Below are 24,424 nucleotides of genomic sequence, written 5' to 3'. Positions count from 1 at the left end.
TACACCTTGCTAGTACCGGGTTGGACCCCCTTTTGCCTTCAGAACTGCCTTAATTCTTCGTGGCATAGATTCAAGGTGTTGGAAACATTCCTCAGAGATTTTGGTCCATATTGACATGATAGCATCACACAGTTGCTGCAGATTTGTCGGCTGCACATCCATGATGCGAATCTACCGTTCCACCACATCCCAAAGGTGCTCTATTGGATTGAGATCTGGTGACTGTGGACTGTGGAACTCATTGTCATGTTCAAGAAACCAGTCTGAGATGATTTGAGCTTTGTGACATGGTGCATTATCCTGCTGGAAGTAGCCATCAGAAGATGGGTACACTGTAGTCATAAAGGGATGGACATGGTCAGCAACAATACTCAGGTAGGCTGTGGCGTTTAAACAATGCTCAATTGGTACTAAGGGGCCCAAAGTGTGCCAAGAAAATATCCCCCACACCATTACACCACCACCAGCCTGGACCGTTGAGACGAGGCAGGATGGATCCATGCTTTCGTGTTCTTTATGCCAAATTCTGACCCGAATGTCGCAGCAGAAATCAAGACTCATCAGACCAGGCAACGTTTTTTCAATCTTCTATTGTCCAATTTTGGTGAGCCTGTGCGAATTGTAGCCTCCGTTTCCTGTTCTTAGCTTACAGGAGCAGCACCCGGTGTGGTCTTCTGCTGCTGTAGCCCATCTGCTTCAGGGTTCGACGTGTTGTGCTTTCAGAGATGGTATTCTGCATACCTTGGTTGTAACGAGTGGTTATTTGACTTACTGTTGCCTTTCTATTATCTCTAACCAGTCTGCCCATTCTCCTCTGACCTCTGACATCAACAAGGCATTTTCATCCACACAACTGCTGCTTACTGGATATTTTCTCTTGGTTGTACGTTGTGCGTGAAAATCCCAGTAGATCAGCTGTTTTTGAAATACTCAGACCTGCCCGTCTTGCACCAACAACCATTCTACGTTCAAAGTCACTTAAATCCCCTTTCTTCCCCATTCTGATGCTCTGTTTGAACTTCAGCAAGTCTTCTTCACCACATCTAGATGCCTAAATGCATTAAATTGCTGCCATATGATTGGCTTATTAGCAATTTGTGTTACAAAGCAATTGAAAAGGTGTACCTAATAAAGTGGCCGGTGAGTGTGTGTGCTGTGGTTCAAAAGTTTGGAGTAAATTGTTTTTTTTGTTTTTTTTAAAGAAAGAGAGAAAGAAATTGATACTTTTTTCAGCACAAGCATTCAATTGATCAGTTGTAAGAGTAAATGCATGTATAATTTTACAAAAGATTTTGATTACAAATAAATTCTGTTTATATTTCAAGGTTTCCACCATAATATTAATCAGGCAAAACTGTTTTCAACATTGATAATCACAAAAAATGTTTCTCGCATGTTGCATCAAATCAGCATATTAGAATGATTTCTGAAGGATCATGTGACACTGAAGACTGGAGTAACGATGCTGAAAATTCTGTGAGAACTTCTCTCAAAAACATTACAAAATATTTTTTTAATAATTTTTTGGTGCTACTTAAATTACACACTTCACCCATTAAGGTGCCCTACAAAATTTTGCAGAAGCAGAAGAAATTTTGACTGATAGTGATAATTATTTTAATATTATGGATGAAACAATTAAAAATCCAATATAATATAAAAATCCAAACATTGGCCAATAAATGGTATATCATGAACCAGTATCTCATCAGATGCTTGTATGCATGTTTCAGGTTAAAGTGGAGGGTCTGAGAGACTCTCTGTACTGTGTGTCCTGTGAGGTTGTGGCGGCTCAGCTGGAAGCTCTGGTGGAGAAAACCGAAGACTTTACAGACTCTGCCTACACCAGCCATGAGCAGAGAGAGACAATCATACAGCTCTGCCAGATCACACGTCAGGAAACCAAACAGCTCATCAACACATGGAGACATGCGGTAAGAGGGACACATGCACACATTAGGGACTGCACCGACCAATCATTCACCGTATGACTTGAGTCTCACTTGATGGTAACAGCAGGAGGAAAACTCCTGCATCCCAGTGTAGCTGTACGACAATGATTTGTGTCCTTAACTTGCTGTCTTATTCATATCTTAACACAACTGTTTCACTTGGCTTGCATATCTGTCCTTCACGTCTTTGTTGTGCAGTGTGTGAAGGATGTTCTTCATGTCTCTCCTCCTGTGGAGTAACTGTCCATGAACCTCACACCCTCACTGTGCCTCATACACTGGGAAAAATAAGCCTTACAGTGCAGATCTATAGGTGTTTATTCTTTCCAGCTTTCTTTCTTTGGTTTCTTGAATAAGCTATTCATTTCCTGTCATTGTGCCATGATTTATTTTATTGTGCAGCAGCATACTTTTCACAAAATCTTTACTGATACTTACATGATTTGTTCTGTGTGTGATACTGTGTTATAAGGACTTTGTGCATAGGTGGAATTGCCTTTAAACCATAGAGGGATGAAAAGAAAAGAAAAAGTCACAAAGAAAATACATGAAATAAAAAGATTTAAAAATGCATGCACACTCTAATGGTTTAATAGCAGCATTAATTGAAGGCTGATAAACTGACATAGTATTCATTGCTATAGACTGAATGGCTTGTGAAAGAAAACCCCTGTTCAAGGAAAAAGATTGAGTCAGTGCAGTTTTTTTCACTTTACATATATAGGAAAATGTCAACATCTTTTTGTTCTTATGCATTTGTCCGACGTGACTTCTGGTGTTTTAAATGTGTTACCTGGGAATCAAAACCCTGACCTTGGCATTACTAGTACTGTGATCTCACAAGAACACATGGCGAATATGAAGCCTAAAATGTATGAAATGCAGGGTTCCTCCAATCATGAAAAACCTAAATATTAAGGAATTTAAAATTATTATTTTCCTGGCCTAGAAAAGTCATGGACATAAATGAAATCTTTAAAGTCAAGGAAAATCCTGGAATTTCTATCAATATAAGATTTACTAGTTATTCGCTGATCTATTTTGTAGGCTAGAAATTGCACTTAGGTATGTAGTAAAAAGCCACAGTCTGATTTGGAACCACGTTTTTGAGTTGAATGGTACATACTGGAATTGGTCTGAATTTGAATGATTTTTAAAATTTTAGTAATCACAACTGACTAAAAAGGTCATGGAAATGTACTGGTTAAAATGTATAGGACCTTTGAAAATGTTTCGGACCTTTGATCATCTGGATTTTCAAAAACCAATGCAATATCTAGAGAACTGGCAGATATAATGCATTCAAAAATGTGGAATCTGTAAGATTGTTTTTTTCTTTTATGCTTACCAAGGCTGCATTCATTTGATAAAAACAGAGTTATATTGTGAATATTATTATAATTTAAAATGAAAGTTTTAATTATTTTTTATCTTAAATATATTTATTTTAAAAATATTTATTTTAAAATGTAATTTATTCCTTTGATGGTAAAGCTGAATTTTCATCAGCCATTTCTCGAGTCTTTAGTATCACATGATACTTCAGAAATCATTTTAATATGCTGATTTGCTGCTCAAGAAACATTTCTTATCATTATCAATTTTCAGTTGTGATGCTTAATATTTTTGTGGAAACAGTCATACATCTTGGAGTATTTCATGAATAGAAAGTTATAGAAAGTTATTGAATAGAAAACAGCATTTATTTGAAATAGAAATCTTCTATACAAGCCTTATGTCACTTTTGGTCAAATAAAAAAAAATAGCTGACCCCAAACTTTTGATGAGTAGTGTATTATTACATTTAACCATTTCTGCAGGAAATTATACACTCCAGTAGAACACCTTTGAATCTTTATCTGCGTGTGTTCTGTTGTACAGTGTTTCTTAAAAAAAAAAAAAAAATGACAGATTAGGTCCCAGATTTCTTTCAATTTATTTGTTGTATTTCTATACATTTGATTGTTTTCTTGTGTAGTTTGTGAGGATGTAATGCCTGCCTCCAATTAAACAGTTTTCCAGTTTACATTAGTCTCGTGAAGCCAGACGATTGATGTGTGGTCCTCGTTGCAGCTGATTCTGCCCAAGAATCGCCCACTTAGACAGGAAGAGACCAACATCTAAAGTGACAATTTGTTTTGTTTTACATGCTGTTTAGGGAAGAGTTTATCTGAAAGGGGTTAACCAAAATAATAGTTTAGTGTGGAAATTTGAAACGGTCTTTTAAAATGATAGACATTATGATCATAATTCCTATTCTCCAAAAAGTAATAAATACAGAACACACAGTGAAATATACACTTCTGTTAGTAGAATACTAGCTTGTTAATTTTCAGACAAATCCAGACTTCAAATCTAGTGATTTGTTCATCCTTAAGAACTCTCAATGTATCAACCCAGCACCTTTGTGACATGACTTTGATCCAAATTGAAAGAACCTGTCTACCGTCACTCATGGACTCCATAAAACCAGCCAATCGGGTTGGAACTGTCCATTTAAACAAGCTCTTGACGTTTTTAAGTGTGATTGTCAATGAACAGACCATGGGCATGGATTTTCCTCCCTCAAGCACTGCATTTCTTCTTTCTACAAGTCTTTTTACGACTATGTATATGTCTCTGCTGTCATCAGACAAAACTTATTTAGAGACTGTTGTTTTTACATGGTAAAATCTGGGTTGTTTCCCACTTTACCTGTCCACCATTTCAGTGACAGAAACATTCGGAATGTGTTCACTGAAGTGCAATGACTGTTTAAGTCCCAGTATGATGCCTCAGAGTAAAGAACGGAAGATGAGAGCGCTTCAAACATTCACAGGCTTCTGTGGCATGTTTGTGTTGACACCCCGTCGTAATCCCATCTGAAAGCAATCCCACCCACCTGTCTGCCTGTCCTCTGAAGAGAAAACTGCGGATAAAGACTGTCATGTCTAACAAAGTCCATTTTTCAGGTTGCTTGGGCCACTGACACTTGTGTTGAAACTTGACGGCTTTTCAGCATGGATGGTGCACGTTCAACTGGTTGAAAATCATCCTGTTTGCAGTGTGTTAAATTCCCTTTCTATCTTTGTTTCTGTTTCTTTTCCCCTTCAGCAGCAATCGCTTAAAGCCAAAGAGGCCACGGACGAGATGGAGCTCTCTATTTTGAAGACTTGTCAGAGTGTCAGTGATCTCAGGCGAGAGGTGAGATTCTTGTGACAAGCTGTGCACAGGGATTAAATCCCATGAGCCAAGCATCTAAAATCAATTCAAAATCTTTCTTCAGAAGCGTCCATCCCAGTGTTCCCTGTCTCGCGTATGCTGAATTTACAGTGCCATAACATATTTACTTAATTTTTTAATTTGCATTTGAATGTCATGAGATAAGAGTAAAACTAAAACAGCATAACTTTCTATTGCATTGTCTGAACATATAAAAACAAATCGGGCCACTGTAATCTGATTCACGAACGTATGACTCTTATACGTTAATTCTTTTAATAAATGGCACAAAGCCAGTGCCAATAGCTTTGTGAGCAGCACGCCGACATACAGTGCTGTTGTGCTACAGACGTCCCGTGTTCGAATCCCAACTCAAGGACCTTTCCCGATCCCCGCTCTCTCCTACTTTGCTTCCTGTCAGCTCTGATCTGTCCTGTCACAATAAAGGCAAAAAATTCTAAAAAAAACAAAAAATGCTAACAAAATAAATAAATGGCACCAAGAGGGTACTGAATCTGATGCACTTACTAGTTCGCAAGTCATCATAACTTTCATGATGATGTTGAGGATGTCTGGAAATAACTGCTTTGTGAAACTTAAATCAGTACAAATGCATTTTTATTACAATATAACAATATACTGTAACATAAATGATATACGAAATTATTTGTTGACAGGCATTACAGAACAAAAGAATACTAAACAGTATTCTAAAGCAATACTAAAAAAAAAACAGTCCAGATGCAAACAGTTAAAAAAACAAAAAGCGCCCTTGTCATTTAAATGAATGGCCAAAACGTTTTCTATTTTCAGTTGAAAAAGGTGTCATTTAAACATCCCCCTCAGTACAATTACTGACTGGTTGTTCATATACTTCATATAATTCATATTGCTCATCATAAATGAAAACACTGAAGTATGTTGCTAAAACAATATTGTCTTGTTTTGCATGTAATTAATACCAAAACTTGGGGCATTTTTAGGAAACACTGGTCAGTTCACGTTATTGGACTTTTTTTCCTTTTGTTCAGCTTCATAGGGTGGCGGTGGGAAGGGCCACTGAGCTGCTGAAGCTGCATTCAGATCATCTAGTGCTGCAGGCCCTGAAGGCCTCCGGTGGGGATGGAAACCTGGAGGCCGTGGCTGATTATGCTGGCACACTGACCGAACACAAAGAGCAACTGGTGGAGGTGAGCGGTTCTGACTTTGTTCCGACAAAGATTTGATTAGAAAGCAGTTTATTTAAAAATTATAATAATTATGTAGTAGTGTAACAGCAGGTGCAGTTTACACCATTGTTGAATTTTAGGAATTTATTAAAATTCAAAAGCAATTAGGATTTGAAATACACTATTATTATGATGTGTATTATTATTACACTTATTATATTTGCTTATATTTGCTATAATATGTGCATTCAGTACTTATTGTCAGATTGGTGCATCGCAGTGCATTTAACAATAGCTACGCTGTATAATCTACTAAAGTGTTTGAATTTCACTATAGGGTGAACTTCAGTGTAGTGCTATTTATTCTGATTTCAGACTTGTCGTTTACTCTGCCACATTTCGGGAACCGAGCCGCTGGAGATCACCTGTATTCACGCTGAGGAAACTTTCCGTGTCATTGGACCTCAGGTAAACAGAGAGGTTGTCTGCTAGTAAAGTAGGAATCTGACATCTTAGCAACTGAGACCTTTTTTTCAGGCTTTCTGAGACTTACAGAATATAGATTTTGTTAATAAAAGAACGAAAGAAGATTGTTATTCGCCTCAGTTACTGCTTATTTTCCAAAAATCACCAATGCTTATTTGACACATTTTGTACTATTGTTGTTGACTTTGCAGCTCCGATTACAGAAAAAGCAGCAGAGACAAACACACTCACACACATAGGCATAAAATAGCAAGAAATTGCTATTAAAATGCATTTTCAGCTGGATGAAAAAAAAAAGAAATCATGCATCAAAATCATCTTTGCGGTTCTTGCTTGTTTTCTTTTTCAATAATTAACATATGAAATGAAAAAGAAAAGGTAAGATTGGGCCAATACACAGAATGTAATATTTAACATTAGAGTATTTGCAGTGCATTTCATCAGCACGCTTCATTAGCATATCTGATTGCATGCAGGAATGAGTGTTCTTAGAGAGGGTAACCTCACCTCACCAGCCAGTAATGATGAGGCCTAAAGATCAGGCAGCCAATAAGAGCACAGCGGGTGAGCGGCAGCTTCAGGGGTGCATGATAATGAGTTGCTTTATCAGTAATTCCAAAAGCCATAGGTAATTACCAGCTGAATCCACACCCTCAGCGGAGACGAGCTCTGCTTCGCTGTGTTTGTTTTTTGAAACATCCTCCCAGTAAGCTGTAAATCATAATTATGCAGTTGCCGACTGAGTTAGATGGTGCATTTATGCTGTGGGACAATAGAAAGAAACCAACGATGAATATTGATATTCAGATGTTGCACAGGAGAAATTGTGAAATTCTTGAAAATGGTGTTAAAAAGCATTTCCTCTCAATTTCTCTTGTCAGATCATCTCAGCAGCACAGACCCTTGCTCTACACCCCACCAGCAAGATTGCCAAAGAAAACCTGGATGTGTTTTGCGAGGCCTGGGAGTCCCAGCTGTGCGACATGGCCATCCTACTGAAAGAGATCAACGATGTGTTTGAGGGCCGCAGAGGTGTGTTAGTCAAGCTGTTCCGTCATGTCATCAATTTGTGACTGACTTTTAGGACTTCAAACTCAAACAACTTCTTTTTCCAGCCCAAGATATGAAAGACCCTTATGTATGTGTGATATCTGCATTTACCACAGTACTTACCACAATATTGTAATCTGGGTTTCATGGGTGCTTTGAATGCATCAGTAGCAGGTATTTCCTGTATTTGTTCATACCTATGGGCTGGGCAGCGATAACGGTTTTTAAAGGTCATTTTCCTCATGGCCAGATTGCTATCTTTTCCAGCCGCTAAAGATGTGCATCTTTGACATTTATACTGCATCCACATCCCTCATATGAGGTAATTGAATAGAGGCTGGATAAATCTCTGTAGGCAAGGTTAAGGGCGCATTGCTGCAGCTGCACTGAGATTACAGGTCTGTGAAAGTCCTTTCACTCATCTGTATTTGGACATAGCGCTCAAGGATCCGTTTGAGCGATGACGGCTCTTCTGAGTGAAACTTTGTTTTTTTCACAGCAGCACATAAAGAGCTTTATGTGGCAACGATATTTGTCAGAGTCTGAAGGAAGGCATCAGTAACATGACAGAAACCCGGTGCCTGGGGAGATGTTTTTGTTCCAGATGAGAGGCTCCCAGTCATCATCAGAGCCAACTGAGATATTTCCCAAAACAAACTGTCATCCCCCAAGATCCTGCCTTTGTATCTGTTCATCCACATCATTATCCACAGCCATTTTCTGGCTAGACATGTATTTGAACCAAGTTTTATGTTTTATATAGTGTCCTGTATATACTGTAGATATATTTGGTTTTAATACTTAAAATGTCTTCCTCATTTTAGGTGATAAGAAAGCATATCTGTCTCTACCCAGACCAGGGGTAAGTCTCACAAGCAGTTATGATTTTATCACAAATTTCATTTGGTTTTTCATGGTCTTTCATTATTTACTTATTCATCTATTTTATAGAAACACTCTGCCAACCTGAAGACAGTCAAGGCTGCCAAACTTGACGCAGAGGTACAATTTCTCCTAATAAAACATAACGTATGAACAAAAAAGTTGAAGTAATGATAATTTTATTTGTCAGATGGAAAACACTGGGTTGAAAATTTTCCATCATGCTCTATTCTTGACCTTATTAGTAATTTTGTCCAGAAAATTATATCGACGTTTGTCATTCCATTTTCAAATATAGATTACAATATTTACATTTTCTGTCCATGACCCCAAAAACCTAATTTTCGAGAAACTCTATGACCTAGACTTCACAAAACATTACAACTGAACTTAATTAAGATTTAAAGAACTAAAACAGACACCTGATAAGCCCAAGTGGGATGAAACTGATTTGTTTATTTTTATGTATTAATTTGGTCACAAAAAAAAGAATAATTTGAAAGTCTAAACCTCAATTTGTTGCATCTATAACTTTTAGAATCGTCTTAGCCAAATTATGTGCAGTTATTTTACTATTATTTATATACTATAGAATTTATCAATATTTTAAATTAGCTTATATTTTCAGCTGTCATTTTAATAGAAGTAGTAATATTTTATGTGCTTTTGGAATTTTTATTAGTGTAATAAAAACTTTTTAGGTTTAAAGTTATAGTTTTAGCAAGGTTTAAAGTTTTAGTTTTTCATCTAATAATTATCTTATTTAATTTCAGCTTTTTCCACATACTGAAACTTTTTAATAGTTTAATCTCTTAGTGTGGGAATGATTTTAAAGCTTGAAAATGCTATATAAAAAATATATTATTGTTTAGCACATTAAAACTCTGTAAGCAATGGAAAATTCTTAGTTAATGTAACTTCTGCTATAAACATTTAAATAACAATTTTGTCAGTATTTAGTTCTGCTTGAAAGTATCCTTGAGGCCATGATCTGAAGAGTCTTCTAATGTTGATCTATACAGGAGCAAACCACCATCGCCAAGCTTGGGCTGGAACTGTGTCTCCTCACCTCAGATGTGGACTCAGAGGTGGAGCGCTGGGACGAGCGGGACCACGAGATGGTTCGGCTGTGTCAGATCATATCCAGCATGGCGTATTCCATGTATCTCTTCACCAGGTAACCCACTGGAAATGTCATAGTCTGTTTATCAGATTATCAGATTGGTTTGAGTAGTGTTATATTACACAGGATATTAAATACAGCGTGCTGGAAAGTTGAAGCTTTATGAAAAATGTCTGTTCAGAAGACAAAAACCATGTTGTTGTTAATCTGCACTTTCTGTCAACCTACACAATCGGTGTTATGTATCTTCTAAGGATGTTTCATTAACTCTCTGCTGTTTTGCACTCTGTGATTAAGGGGGGAAGGCCTACTGAAGACAACTTTGGATCTATTCCACCAAGCTGAGGTATGCCAGCATTCATTCTCTCTCATAGGTTTTTTAATTGAATCTATTCAAGGTGCCATTAAGAGCAATGAATCCCCTGGAATAGATGGATCAATATATTATTAAAGCCAGCTGTCGTTTGTCTGTGAGATACAGTGATCCAGAGCAGGATGTGTGCTGTGAATGGGGAGGAAATGCTGATTAGGCAGTGTGTCGTTCTATTAGTGGGGCACACTGGCCTCCAACCAAAACACAACCTCTTATCTGACAGAGCATTCTTACCTGCTCAACGTCACAGCAGAACAGCACTGCGAAGTTCCTTTAATATGTCTATGTACCTCTTTTTATAGCCTTCTCTGCATTGACGTCATGTTACAATTCCCATAATTATGAGTTTCCTACTAGTAAACAGTTCACGTCAAACACACAAATACAACTTGGAAACTCATTTGAAATAGCAAAGTCTCCAAGGTATCTCATTTGATCGTTGTGACTTGTAAAAATAACCAAAAGGCAGTGACCATATGTTATTTCATATGTTACAATTTTCTGTTTATGCCAGTGTTACCTGATTCGATTTCTTTAAGACTGTGCTAGAGCATATAGAGGTAATTTAATATAGCGATTAAGTATTTTTCCATGGTATTTTTTTTTACATTGAGTATTGCCATAGTAACAAACAGTTTCTGAGGTTTTGAACTACTCTTGTAATTATGATAATTTTGACATGACAGCATGACTCTAATCATTGAATTTGACTACTAAATGCCGCTTTTGTCATTTTCTTGAGACTTCAGTCCGACTCGTCAATATCAGTGAGATGTTAAAGTAATTTTTTGTGAGTAGATTTCAGGTAAGTAGGAATTGGTATTAGATGCTTGAAATAACTGCCTGGAAGTATTGCAAATATAATACTCTAATAATCGTTCTAATTCTATAAGATTAGGAAAGTTCAATAACGCTAATAACAATATTGTTGGAATCACTTTCACATGTATTTTCCAAAATAAATAAATAAAAGCATTGACAGCCAATCAGAAAGAGCTTGAGCATTTAAAGCAGCAGATGACAAAACTGCTGCACATGCACATAAGAAACCGAACATTATTGTTCTTGGTGTGAACAGACCTGTATGTAGAATAAATTTCTTCTATGCCACTGAATGTGTGACCTGACCGGAGTCTTTATCTTGTGTCAGTGCACATTAGGGTGGCCATACATCCACTTACCTAAACATGTCCTGGCTGGGATTTTAAATTGACTAAAATGTCTGTATATTGGCTTTGTTTTGCAATTTTGTTTTCCATATTATGTGAATTTGTATTCGCATTGCTTTTGACTGTTCTCTGTAGATGACATGTCCCAATTGGTTGATTATATACAATGGCTACATGCCATTGGTCAGACTACAAGTCATATCTTTCAGCAAGTATGAAAACAATAGGAAAACAAGCCAAAACTTGTCTGTTTTAGGCAATTTTTTAATCCCAGCCAGGACATGTCCAGGAAAAACATTTCTACATGTATATTTACGCCATTTATTTCTTTAGGTTTTTCTTACTTTAATGTAAAAACAAAATCTTTATGCACCTTTAACTTCATTCAAGTTGTGTAACATTTACTCTGATACAGAGTAAAGCCTTACATTATGGATTTATTTTCCAGGTGTTGTCAGACCAAGGTCTCCAGCTGTGCCACATCCTCCACTCTCTCTCCACACAGGTAATGCACCCGTGTGCCCACCAGGCCCTTATGTACCACAGTTTAATTAGTTGCCTGTAAATAAAGGACTGTAATGACTGCCATCCATCTCATTGGGACCACAGAGACGTGGCTATCAGCATTATTTAACCCTGCTCTGCCTGGGGCCGACAGGGGCCACTCATCCATAATCACAGAGCCTGACACGGTTTGATTAATTAATTTGGGGGCAGTCGTGGCCTAATGGATAGAGAGTCGGACTTGTAAGCCAAAGGTCGCGGGTTTGAGTCTAAGGTCCGGCAGGAATTGTATGTGGGGGGAGTGAATGTGAATCCAGCGCTCTCTCCACCTTCAATACCACGACTGAGGTGAAACCCTTGAGCAAGGCACTGAACCCCCAACTGCTCCCCGGGAGCCACAGCATTGGCTGCCCACTGCTCCGGGTGTGTGTTCACTGCTGTGTGTGTGTGCACTTGGATGGGTTAAATGCAGAGCACAAATTCCGAGTATGGGTCACGTCACTTCACTTTCACTTAATAATCTCAAACATGCCTGACCCACAATGTATTTCCTCAGCTACAAGCAGAGTACGGCTAATACAAATGGCTTACGTCCATTTATTTATCCATCAGTTCAAATTCAGCAATTACCTCACTTTGGCAAACCTGTAATGCAGTTTTGGGTGAAAGTCTCAATTAAGGCTATTAGATTGTTAAATTTGTCCTTGCCTGCAGGAAGTCCCGAATGGATCGTAGAAAGGAAAGCAATGGTATATGCACACAAGACAAAACACCCCTATATATATCAAATATATATGAATTTTCAGCATCATTAATCCAGTCTTTAGTGTTACATGATCCTTCAGAAATCATTCTAATATGCTGATATAGTGCTCAAGAAACTTGTCTTATTATTATCAATGTTGAAAACAGCTTTTGCGGCAAAATAAATCCACTTCCACAAGTGTAGTCTATCAGCTTGTTTTTACTGAATTTACAAAATTGTCCATTGTCCCGTTCAGACCGTCATGTTCATAATTTTGCATATTTAAAGAACATCATAAAAAATTATGTCTAATGTAGAAAATGAGTCTTTAAGCAAAAGAGCTGCTGTGTTAAAGTTTGTTTAGATTCCTCATCTCTCGAATGTTCTACTTTAAATGTTAAGGCCACATATTGTGTCTGTGTTACAGCTGCTGGATGAAGACAGAATCCTTATCCTATCTGAGACTGAGAAGCTGTCAGCCGCATGTCAACAGCTGCAGGTCTGTGCCAAGACTCCGGTTCAGGGCAAGAGTCCCATCTTTCAGAAGGTAATTGACTATAACCGCTACAGACTGTTCTTGTACATCAGTGAATGGAGCAGACATGAGTAGGGTTTTTGTTTTTTTGACTTGACAGTTTAATCCATTAATGCACTTAAATTCATAATTTAGAATCTGAGGATTCAAATTATATCGATTCATCTTAATTTAGACATTTAAAGAGAACAATATAAACTAAAGTTTAAAGTCACAGGTCACTGCCACATGTGATTAGATAATAAATCTGTTTCTCCTGCAAAGACACTGACCTTAGTCCATTTCCTGACTCCATTTAACCTGATAAAATGGCATGCTGTCCAGGGTCATCCTTCTGTTTTGATAAAGCAAAGGTCACAGCCGGAGGCAGGTTTAAATAGGTTTATAGAGGCTGTGTTTGTGTCGTGCTGTGGAACCAAAAAAACGATCTCCGGAAAAGCAAGCTCAATCAGGATCTCCCAGCATGTTTTCAGGAGCCCTCGCGTGGTTTCCAAGCATATTATTTTGCAAAAACCAATTATATGTGAACCAGTCTGTTCCACAATCACCTGTTAGAAAATATATAGATTGTTGTCGCTGCAAAATGATAGCTTGACTGAAATGTGGGCGTATATGGTGTACTTGTTAGCAAAACTGTATTTTGGGTAGTTTAGTCAGCTAATGATCCATATGTTTTTCTTGTTTCGTTCAGGTCGACTCATCCATACAGAATACCAAAGGCATCTTGACAGTGGTGGTCTATTTACTGCCCATCTGTAATAAACTCATCAGAAAGGTAGGTAGCAACATGAACATCTGGATTAATTTGATGACATTTTAAAATGTAAATTAGCAAATCTCAAAATGAATATCCATTTTTCATACTGTACATTATAATGTCTATCTGCCACTGAGATAATAATTATCAGCTTAGCAGTATCAGCCTGAATTGTAATATTGTTTGTGGTTGGTTAGGACAAAAACAAAAAAGGGATGCATTGCAGTACACTGCATGACAAAAAAGATTTACATGTAAAGGAACACATTGTTATAAGGACCAGGCTTACTATAGTTAACTTAGTTATACATAAGTTACAGTTAAACTAAAACCATAAAAAAATAGTTTCTTGAAATAAAATAGAAAAAAACTTTTATTTCAGCTAGTGGTCTCATTTTCATTTTCATTTTGTTTAACTTGATATATTAAAAAAACTAAACTTAAAACTGAAATAAAATGAACAAAAAGTATATAGACATTTAAAAAACAAATAAAACATACAAAAGCACACAACAAAATTCCTAACAATTGAACCAACATTAAAATGACAACTGAAAATATTAAAATAAAAACGAATTAAAATATTAATAAAAAAATTAAGTAAAAATAAAGTAAAATAAAAAGAATAGTATCTCCATGCTGGTTAGGAAACAGTGTTGTTATTATGTCATGGATGCACTGATATTAAAAATCTAGCTGATTAAATTGTGTTATTAAAGATGAACTTTAAAGAGTGTTAGATTACAGCAAAGATAATTAAAAACTGAAGAAATGAGCATGCATAAACATACAATATTGAATGTTAATTATCAATTTAAAAAGCTCTAAATACATTTTCTTTTTATGTGATATATTGTGCACCCTCAATTATTATTTAATGTTTTGGTGTGATTTATGTTCTGTTATATCAATTAACAAAATGTGTATGATCAAATCTTAGAGCATGTTTGTATTAAACTGTGTTCTACCTTTAATTCCAGTGTAAATCAGAACACAGCTGTCTGGCTTCACCTCAGCACTGGAGGGAGAAGCAGCTGAGCACGACCATCAGTGAGGAAACTCTGAATGGCAAAGGCTCCAATGGCTTTGGGGTCAAATCCCTGGAACAGCTCATGGCCACTCTAACATTCCTGGAGAGCAAATAGTTCTGAAAACCAAAGGCGCTTCTGCCTGTTCTCGCGCACACAGTGCATGGCAATGCACTCGCCCACAACGTGCCATTCTTTGTGCTTTTGCCCATTCGCTTTGTGGTGTACGATAGCGTTAGCATTACCAGCCTCATTCCAGATATTGAAGAAAAATATTGAAGAAAAAAACCCTTCATTGCATGTGTTCAAGTCATTATGTGACTCTTTCAAGTGTAATGGCAGGTAAATAAGCTACGGTTTTAACCGAATATTCAGCTGCGTTTCTCGTGATTAGCCAACACTGAGGTGTACATGATAAAAGTCGATTAAGAAAAACTCTGCACACTGTATTTAACATAACTGCCTCATGTGCAAGTTAATGCCAAATATATAAAGTTTTAATCATCTTCCTACACAAGGCAGTCTGCTCAGTGCTGTGCAAGACAGTTTCATTGACTTTGGATATATTAGTATGAAAATGTTGAGTGTTTACAGCAGGGACCGTACTTTCCAAAGAGGCATTTCTGAAGGACGATAATGAAAACGACAGTTCCTTTCAAAGGGAAGTTCACCTAAAAATGAACATTCTGTTATCGTTACCCTCATGTCAATCCAAACCTGACTTCTGTGAAACACAAAAATAAGTGATTTTGAAGTCTAAAAAAACTCCAAAAACAAAAAAGTTGAAACCTATTTCAAAACATCATCTTTTATGTTCCACTGAAGATCATACAGGTTTGGAATGACATGAGGGCAAGTAAATAAAGACAGAATATTCATTTTCAGGCGAACTGGCCCTTTAAATGTACTTGCGTAGGAGTGACAGCCTTGTAATAATAGTATCGACTGCCTTGTAGGTCACTGTGATTTGTATTTTTACTTCAGTCCTAACAATGTAAGTCAAGCTTTGGTACATTAACCTAAAAGGTTAGAGTGAGACGGTATATAAATCAATAGCTTAGGCTGTCGTGTATGGAACTTTTTAGTATGGCATGGATTAAAAGGCTCTTCAAAATTGGGTTTCCATTCACACACCAATTCTAGTTGATACTCTGCTAAAATGTTCCTCGGATTTATACTTCAGTCAATCAAACCATAAGCTTTAGAGATGATTGTGCAGCTACGACCTTGAGTTGTATTAGTGTTGGACCATTGAATGATTGTGAAATCAGAAAAAAATCTAAATATATGTTATTTTTCTTAAATATTTGTTTGAGTGATTTATTTATGCACAAAACATTTCTTATGCAATTTTATACATTCCTCCAAAATAAGGCCATCCAAGCAGACTACTGAAACATACTCATGATGAAATACATATCTTCAGTCAATACATTTACTAACATCAAAACTATTGAAATTCTCTGTTGGTTATATGATCAGCTATTTGGAAATACAAGTTTACATACACCACTGTGTTTGTAAGTTTTGGGTCAGTCAGTTTTTATGTTATGTAATGTTTTGTAAATGTATGTATTTCTTTTTAATCTGTACAATCTGTTTGGGAAAATGACAAAATGTCGAGATTGCTGTTAATTGTTTTGAGAGCACTGACCTTAGTTTGTGTGAAAGAAATTGACTGAATAAAAACAAACATAAAAGAGCCAGCTGAATACACTCAGAAGGGAGCAGTTCCTTTATTTAGCATTAACTTAAACAATAATGATCTCCAAAACGTTAGGGCTATAAGCAGTTTTATAGCAACCAGAAGGGAAATAATGTGTCTGTGAGGACACAGATCTGTTACTTCTCAAATTAAACTAGTTCTTAATGAAACAATAAACTAAACACTAAACAATACCCATGACACTGGCATTGTTATGCATCTCATGAATAGTGGTCCAACAAAATGCACTCCGGTGAAATCCAAGACAGCTCTGGATCCAGCAGACTAGTCTCCATTCCTTCAAATTTTCTCAAGATGTTTTTTGAAATATAAGTGGCACACAGTCACGATGCAATTGACGTTTCCACCTGCTTGAAGTAGTTATTCTTCAAAGCAGACTCAGCAGTCAGTCAGCAGCTTCAAAGTGCAAGTTGATCTCAGCAAGGCTCTTCTTGTTGGTTTCTTTTTGTCAAAACCTCCTCGTATTGTTCTCTGGTCAGAAGGCTTTCAGTGATGCTCTTACTCTCTTCAAATTTAGGTAATATAACTGCAATGTATCCCTCTGTGGAAGGCTGTGCCAAAAAAGAACACATAATTCACACATGGTCTTACATTTTGAAAAGGTTAAACAAAGATTTTCCTTTTTTTTTTAAAGCAGTACTGGTGGTAACCTTTTCCAATAAAAGATCTGGCTTGTTCAGAATGGCTTCATTTACTTCTAGGAGACGTCCTCTGATACAGCTGGGAAAAAATGAGTTGAACTGACATCATTTTAAGATTATAGAAATTCAATGTGATGTTTATCAAGTGACAGTCTGTGTAACTGACCTGAATATGGTGTATTCCTGTTCATCTGTACACGTTATTCTACACAGTGGTGCAAACTCTGTCAGGAACTGACCACCCTGCAGAATAAATTAGATTTACTGATAATGTTCAGGGAAAGTGTAAATTAAGATATAAAAGTAATTATCACAATCATTACTGTGTTGATTGTGTGTATTTACAGTATGGAAATCATAAGGCAAAGGTACCCACTCGCTTTGACTTTCCAGACACCTTGTTCTTCAGACGGCTGCATCCATCACTGATCTGATAGTTTATGTTTTTGATTTTTCGTCCATTCTGAAGGATAGGATGAGACTCTGCAAGCGTGATTACGCATATCCTGATAAGAAGGAAACAAGAGTTATGCTTTCACAGCAAAGGTATGTTTAGAGGGGTGTTTCTCCAAATATGAACACTTATGACCCCGTGGACTTTCAGAAAATAAAGAAGAGTGGACATCTGGATCATGAAGACTTCCAACATGATATAAATATAAATAGTTGGTTCAGATCATCGTGGTTTAAAATATGTAATACTATATTTATAGTATTTAAGATATTAAAGTTTGGAAATGGGATTTATATAAAGATTAAAATATATACATAAAACACATCTGAATTGTATAAAGTTACAGTAAATAGTTAATACAGTAAATAGTTGCAATGTGATATTCATCAACAAAACGAAAACTAGTTTAAATAAAATAAACTTAGTTGAAGAAACACTAAGAGGATATAATATAATATTTACCTGTTGGAGTGCTGAAGAATGCAGTGATCCTCACATGCTTTTCCTTTCAGATCTACATTTACACCAACACAGCAATTAATCTGAGCATCTTTAAAAAGCACGTTATATATATAAATAAATTTGAACATACATTGAGCTACAGTCAAAACTACTGACAATACCAACTTAATCAGAACATCTTACCAGTTTTATACCAGCGGGTGAAATAACGATCGATTACAGATGGGGCTTTCTTTTCACTATCTTCCATGTCAGCATCCACCACAGCAATTCAATTAAAATAGACCAAATATTACAGAGGCTCATACAGTCTGATCCCAGTGATGTTTGAAGCCGGAAGACAAATCAAGTTGTCCGCTCTGACTTTACATCCGGTTCCACTAAGTTAAGGTATCTGCCGGTGTTTTGCATAATATACTTTACCTCATAATAAATTCAAACGAATTGTTATTCAATCCAATTCAACTATATTCTTAGAGAAACGTATTTTAAGTAACTGTCAGGAACTACTGTCGGGGCATATTCTCCCGGATCCTTTTAATTGTAACACACAGCAGCGTTGAAGATGGCAGCGCCTGTAATGGACACATGTCATGTCTCTTGTTGTGCTAATCGCACTCCTAATGTTGTGTCGTGGGGCAGAGGGGGTCTCATCGCATTTGGGACATGTAATTCAGTTTCCCTTTATAACCCACAGGTACTGACTGTATGCTTATTCGCTTAATTTAGTTGAGATGCTGCTGATGCTCTGTGGCATATTATTACACTTAACGTACATTATACAGCTAACGTTACATATGTTCAATGCAGTGATGTGTAAACTCAAACCCATGTTTAGATTATACATTCTGATTAGGTAGTTTCATAGTAAATATCTTTAGTGTGTGATAAACTGTCAAATAAGATGACTGTGTGAAATTGTGACAGGTTTGTCTTACCTAAATGTTGTTTATCAGGAAATAAGGATTGTTGAGGTGCTGAATAAACATACTGGAAGAGTGAATGCTGTCCAGTGGGTTCATAAACAAGACTGCAGTAAGTCTTTTACCGCCATTAATACATTTCAAATAGGCTGTTTACAGATATTTCAGTTTCAAATGTTTGAAAAAGTGTGAAATCTAATGCATAGACATTATTCAGCTATCTGTCACTGTCAGACACACGTAAGCTGTCTGTTTCTGCAGGTCCGGAAACCCATCTGGTATCTGGTGGGTCGGATAATAATGTTATTGTCTGGGAGAAGCAGGATGGGAAGGTATGTGTGTACAATAACAATAAATGTGGACACTTATGCTGACAAGTTTGGGTCGTTTCTGTTACGCAATACATTGGATAAAATATTAAATAAATCAACAGCTATAAAAGATGGATTTGTTTTTAACATAAATATAAAGGTTATTATTATTTAGTCAGGATTTATATCACTTTCCACCCAAGTTTCAGTTTACCTTTCCATCTTTTGGAATATCTTTTGAATAACAGCCGGTTGCGACAAATCCCTGATGTTAGTGATAACACTCTTACAGTTATAACGAAATGTAATTAATTGTTTTCTTAACTTAATAGGCTTGTTGCAATTTGCCCAGATCCTCAGTTGCATAATCCTCCAGGAAATGTCATTATTTCTGGTGGGAAAACAACAGCACAAACAGTTTTAGTAATGGATTTGAGAAATGATCACACTCTAAACCATCCTGTTTAATAAAATGACAGAAATCAGAATGATAAAAGCCCAAAAGTAATGACTCAGCTTTGTCAGTTATTACTGACGGATCTTCTTTTGTATTTGTCTGTAAATGGATAATCACAAAAGTTAAAAAATTAGTTGTGTTTGTCCATCTTCTGCTGCAGTTCACAGCATGTGCAGTGTGTTCGGGACACTTTGGGCCTGTGTGTGCAGTGGATGCCATGTCTCTGTCCTCCTCTCAAGTACTGGTGGCCTCAGCATCTTCTGACTCCACTGTTAAACTCTGGACATGCAGCTCTGATACAGGTAAGATAGGAAGTGAGCTTTGTTCATCATAAAAGTGCAGATTTAAAACACTCAGTCGATGCAAGTTTTTAAAGATTTTAAATAAGGACTTTTCGAATTCTACAAGCCTGACATCTTCTGGTTGGTTCTTGTAAATGAAAAATAATGCTCAGAATTTGAACTCGGTGCATATACAGTAGTTCAAAATCAGTTTATTTGTCATCACAGAGACACAGTAGAATTCGACTTGGATGTCAACAACCAAGAACAACAGAATGTAAATAGTACAACATAGAAATATTCTAAATATGTCTATACATTTAATATGTAATACTGTACTCAAATGTTTGAAAGTCAGTAAGTTTTTTTTTTTTTTAATTCAGCAAGGATACATTAAATTCACAGTAAACACATTTTATAATGTTACTAAAGTTCTGTTGTTTTAACTTTTTATTCATTAAAGAATCCTGCAAAAATGCATCACAGTTTCCACAAAAATATACAAATATATTTAGCAGCGCAACTGTTTTCATATAATAAGAAAAGTACTAGAATGATTTCTGAAAGATCATGAGACACTAAAGACTGGATATATTTGTATATATTTAATGCATGTTTATGGGTCAAAGACAAGATGTCCCATTTTGGTGTCCACATCAAATTTAATTCACAAAAGTGATTTTGTATATATCAAAAGCATATTAAATGCAAGTGTCTGCTTAAATGATTCAAATAACTTTTGTAAAAATAAAATGTCAAAATAGGGGTGAAATAATGTTCTATCGTCATTCAGTGTAACACATATTTTTCTAAAAATAAAACCACATTCTGACCTTTGCATAATAAAATTTATAAAAGAATACTTCATCATGCTAAATTTTATTATAGTTTAAATGATTAAAACCTTCTTGCTGACAGATGGGTAAAACCTAATTGTTTGAAGGATCATGGCAAAGATTTGAAATTGCAATTAATTAGTTTTTGGGGGCTGCACTGATCCAGTTTTTTAATGTCATTTAATGATTCTTGTTCTAAATACGCCTGACAAGATTTTTTGGTATATGAACTTGTTACACTAAATTATTTATTTTCTGTATATGAAGAAGAAGATTGTTCCTACTGCTTCTTTCTGATGTCCATACTTACTGCGCAGAAAGAGAGTAATATTTCTTTGACCGTTTAAAAAGTGGTATGCGAAAGCAATATAGAGGCGGGTAAATGCAATATTTCTGTATTGTTCTGATCAACTTTTGAGTCACACGATGATGATGAGTTGCATCATTCCTCTAACATTAAAATGATAGTAATCTAATGAGCTGTCTGCCAGCACGCAGAAACCAGCTTCTTTTCAGTGCAATTGTGGTGGGTAATTGGTCTAATATAGATATATTTTGGATTAATAATAGTCTAATTTAAGTTATGTTATTTACAAAAAAAAGAAAGAGTTCATCATGAGGACAGGTTTATTTTCATGTGAGGTGTTTCTGTTCTCTTCATTAGCTGAATGCCTCCAGACCGTATCTTTTGAGAGTGGGTTCATGATGGATGTCTCCTTGGTGCTGTTGCCAGGCAGCAGAGGTAAGCTGCACTCGCAGCTCCATGTTGATTTGCTGTATTGTCCAGCCCTATCATGTTAAAATCTCATTCTGTGCTTTAAATATGTCCTGGGGCAACGTTAGCCTGCCTCTTACATTATTCACGTCTGGACTGCAGCTGTATTTTGCTTCTAGATGCCGTGAATAGACTTGTCTGCATCTTGTGTTCGTGTGAATGAGGAGGTTAATTACATCTCTTGCAGTTCCAGTACTGGCCTGTGGGGGAGATGACAGCAGAGTTCACCTGTATGTGCAGCTCAATGGACAGGTAAGACTGTCAGGTGTCTTTGCTTTATATTAATGCTCTTCATATTTTGTGTGTCATGTGGGTGTGTGGATGTTACCTGTGGGTGTGTTTAGTTTCAGAGGCTTCTGACTCTGACTGGACATGAGGATTGGGTACGATGTGTGGAGTGGTCCGCTAAAGGTAGGACCTCTGAATAGAATAAATGTGCTTAAGAAGTATTATATTTATAGGAAGTAAAATGAATAATATTTTAAATGCATTTAATTGATTGGAAATGTCAGTAGCAAAATGTATAATGTTACACACATTTCTATTTTAAATAAATGTTGTTAATTTAGAATTTTCTGGAAAAATAAATAATATTAAGCAGCACAGCTTTAGTCATTTGAAAATTCAGCTTTGTTACCACAGGAATAAATGTATTGTAATAATTTGCAATATTACTGTTTTAATTTTATTTTTATTTAAATGAATTTAGCCTTGGTCGTAAGAGACTTTTTAATAAATTGGCAAACACACATAGATATATTATTATATTATTGACTATTTATAAAATTGTTGGGATGATTGTCATTACTGTATTACAGCAATAAACATCTTAAGAAATAATGAGAATTACAAACTAACTCATGTAAAACATCAAAGCGATTGTGGGGTGAAATTTGATGTGCATATGTTTTCATGAATTTTGGCATAAGAGTTGAAGTCAAAGACCCATTTAATACATAAGATACAGTACTGGCAGTTAAATAGTCCAAGGATATAAAATGCACCATCTTAAGAAGCCAGTATTGTTGTTTTCACTCTCACATTCTTTTATAATGCATGAAACAAGCACTTGCTGCCAACTAAAGGCACTGTAACTGAAATATACAAGCGGGAAAGCCTCACACACTATTTTTTTAACTGATTGTTGGATGTGTAGATGGAGAGCTCTGGCTAGCCAGCTGTTCTCAGGACTGTCTGATCAGAGTGTGGAGACTGTTTGCCAAGACTGCCACTGAACCAGACCAGCAGACTGACGCGGTTATCAAGATGAAGGAGATTGTTTTTCAAGTGTCTGGAGATGGTGAGGCTGGAGGTTTTACATGATTGTAATTTAGTTGTGTGATGATTGTATAAATTGGTTATTGTTGAGTTGATTAGCTGCTTGATTATCTGTTTTGAAACCATATCTTGGCCTATATAAACACAAAATAAAGGATTACATGTATAGTGTTTTATAATCAGAGTTAAAAAATGAACTTGCCACCATCCAAATGCAAGTAAAATGGACTTTGTCTAGTAAAGACTGCAAGTAATGAAAAAGGTTTGATGATAATAATATGCTCCTCATTGCTCATTTCTTTCTGCTGTAGAGTTTGCTGTGACTCTTGAAACAGTGTTGGCCGGCCATGAAAACTGGGTTTATGGAATTCACTGGCAACCTCCATGTGTCAAAGGTATTCCTGCATGCTTTCATTTAGTGATTAGTGAGCATGAGCTGATTTTGTTTCTTTGTCATTGTAATGTGCTGTGAAATTATTTTCATTTTGATTTATTATATAATTTATACTGTTTTTATTATTTTTATTTGTATTGATCCAGTTTCCCTCTGTTTTGTAACTTGGTGTCTCCCCCTGCAGGTGACTCAGTGGAACAGCCCCTGAAGCTGCTCTCTGCCTCAATGGACAAGACCATGATCTTATGGGGGCCAGAGGAGGATTCAGGCATGTGGGTTGAGCTGGTAAAGTCACATTGTTTACTACTTAATAAATACTGATATTGAAAAAATGTAAAAGGTGGATTAGAATGCAGTAAAGAAAGGGTGCGAAATTATGGGATGGGGAGAGAAGAAATGAGATTCAGACAACTCCAAATGTGTCAAACACAATGTGCTACCTCTGTGCCATGACTCGATTTCAACATATTTTTTTAATTAAAACTTTGATCAAACTTTCAGTCATAAAGCACCTTTCAAATCCAGTCAAATGCACTTCAAAGTGCTTTACAAACATAAACAAGTAACTGACACGAAATGCAAGCATTGAAAATTAAGTAGTTTATAATAAACTTGTAAAATAATAGAATACAATAAAATACAAATCAACAAAAAGTAGAACATAAATTTGAATGATTTTAATAAATAAAATAAACAAAAATAATAGAAAAAAATGTATACACTACATAAAAGCCAGACTAAATAACTAAGTTTTAAATTTTTATGTTTAAAAATATCTGTATTTTCTGCACCTCTCATTTCCTCTATTGGCATGGAGCATAATGGCTAAATGCAGCATCACCAAATAAGAGGAACGGGATGATCTGTGGGTGATCTTGCAGATTTATAGACTGGAAGCATTTTTAAAAGGTA

At 36.2% G+C, this 24,424-nt stretch overlaps 3 protein-coding genes across 4 annotated transcripts in view; 2 read left to right on the top strand and 1 right to left on the bottom strand.

Moving 5' to 3' along the window:
• The window catches only part of LOC306846842 (alpha-catulin-like), a 59,754-nt gene extending 43,484 nt beyond the window's left edge, over nt 1-16,270 (top strand). The window contains exons 7-19 of one of the 2 annotated variants that reach the window (XM_079380483.1): nt 1,734-1,934; nt 5,046-5,135; nt 6,185-6,343; nt 6,698-6,790; nt 7,690-7,840; nt 8,683-8,720; nt 8,810-8,860; nt 9,763-9,917; nt 10,161-10,209; nt 11,854-11,910; nt 13,082-13,201; nt 13,881-13,964; nt 14,927-16,270. In XM_079380483.1, the coding sequence (XP_079236609.1) occupies nt 1,734-1,934; nt 5,046-5,135; nt 6,185-6,343; nt 6,698-6,790; nt 7,690-7,840; nt 8,683-8,720; nt 8,810-8,860; nt 9,763-9,917; nt 10,161-10,209; nt 11,854-11,910; nt 13,082-13,201; nt 13,881-13,964; nt 14,927-15,091 (1,413 nt within the window). In that variant the 3' untranslated portion in view covers nt 15,092-16,270. The remainder of the gene's footprint in view (nt 1-1,733; nt 1,935-5,045; nt 5,136-6,184; nt 6,344-6,697; nt 6,791-7,689; nt 7,841-8,682; nt 8,721-8,809; nt 8,861-9,762; nt 9,918-10,160; nt 10,210-11,853; nt 11,911-13,081; nt 13,202-13,880; nt 13,965-14,926) is intronic. The other variant, XM_079380484.1, reaches the window with a different exon arrangement.
• Nucleotides 16,271-16,275: 5 nt separating this feature from the next.
• Nucleotides 16,276-18,882, bottom strand: LOC306846849 (protein Abitram). Its single transcript, XM_079380504.1, has 6 exons — nt 18,441-18,882; nt 18,258-18,309; nt 17,718-17,847; nt 17,508-17,584; nt 17,351-17,420; nt 16,276-17,251 (listed from the first exon to the last, which is right to left on the bottom strand). The coding sequence occupies exons 1-6, from the start codon at nt 18,505-18,507 to the stop codon at nt 17,117-17,119; spliced, it is 531 nt and encodes a 176-aa protein (XP_079236630.1). The 5' UTR covers nt 18,508-18,882; the 3' UTR covers nt 16,276-17,116.
• LOC306846840 (elongator complex protein 2) overlaps nt 18,809-24,424 on the top strand; it is a 27,337-nt gene continuing 21,721 nt past the window's right edge. The window contains exons 1-10 of the mRNA XM_079380477.1: nt 18,809-18,954; nt 19,214-19,292; nt 19,442-19,512; nt 20,109-20,250; nt 21,730-21,807; nt 22,028-22,092; nt 22,185-22,251; nt 22,997-23,140; nt 23,430-23,513; nt 23,697-23,797. Coding sequence (XP_079236603.1) covers nt 18,823-18,954; nt 19,214-19,292; nt 19,442-19,512; nt 20,109-20,250; nt 21,730-21,807; nt 22,028-22,092; nt 22,185-22,251; nt 22,997-23,140; nt 23,430-23,513; nt 23,697-23,797 — 963 coding nt within the window. The 5' untranslated portion in view covers nt 18,809-18,822. The remainder of the gene's footprint in view (nt 18,955-19,213; nt 19,293-19,441; nt 19,513-20,108; nt 20,251-21,729; nt 21,808-22,027; nt 22,093-22,184; nt 22,252-22,996; nt 23,141-23,429; nt 23,514-23,696; nt 23,798-24,424) is intronic.

This window comes from Barbus barbus, assembly GCF_936440315.1.
Source record: "Barbus barbus genome assembly, chromosome: 27".
Taxonomy (NCBI): domain Eukaryota; kingdom Metazoa; phylum Chordata; class Actinopteri; order Cypriniformes; family Cyprinidae; genus Barbus; species Barbus barbus.
This window is presented reverse-complemented; position numbering and strand designations above follow the sequence as displayed.

Bases quoted from the DNA above. Each gene is read 5' to 3' on its own strand.
- LOC306846849 (XM_079380504.1), bottom strand. From the start codon at position 18,507: ATGGAAGATAGTGAAAAGAAAGCCCCATCTGTAATCGATCGTTATTTC. The intron at 17,848-18,257 runs GTAAATATTATA...CCTTCTTATCAG, and splicing joins ATTCTTCAGCACTCCAACAG to GATATGCGTAATCACGCTTG. The intron at 17,421-17,507 runs GTCAGTTACACA...ATTTTTTCCCAG, and splicing joins CAGGAATACACCATATTCAG to CTGTATCAGAGGACGTCTCC.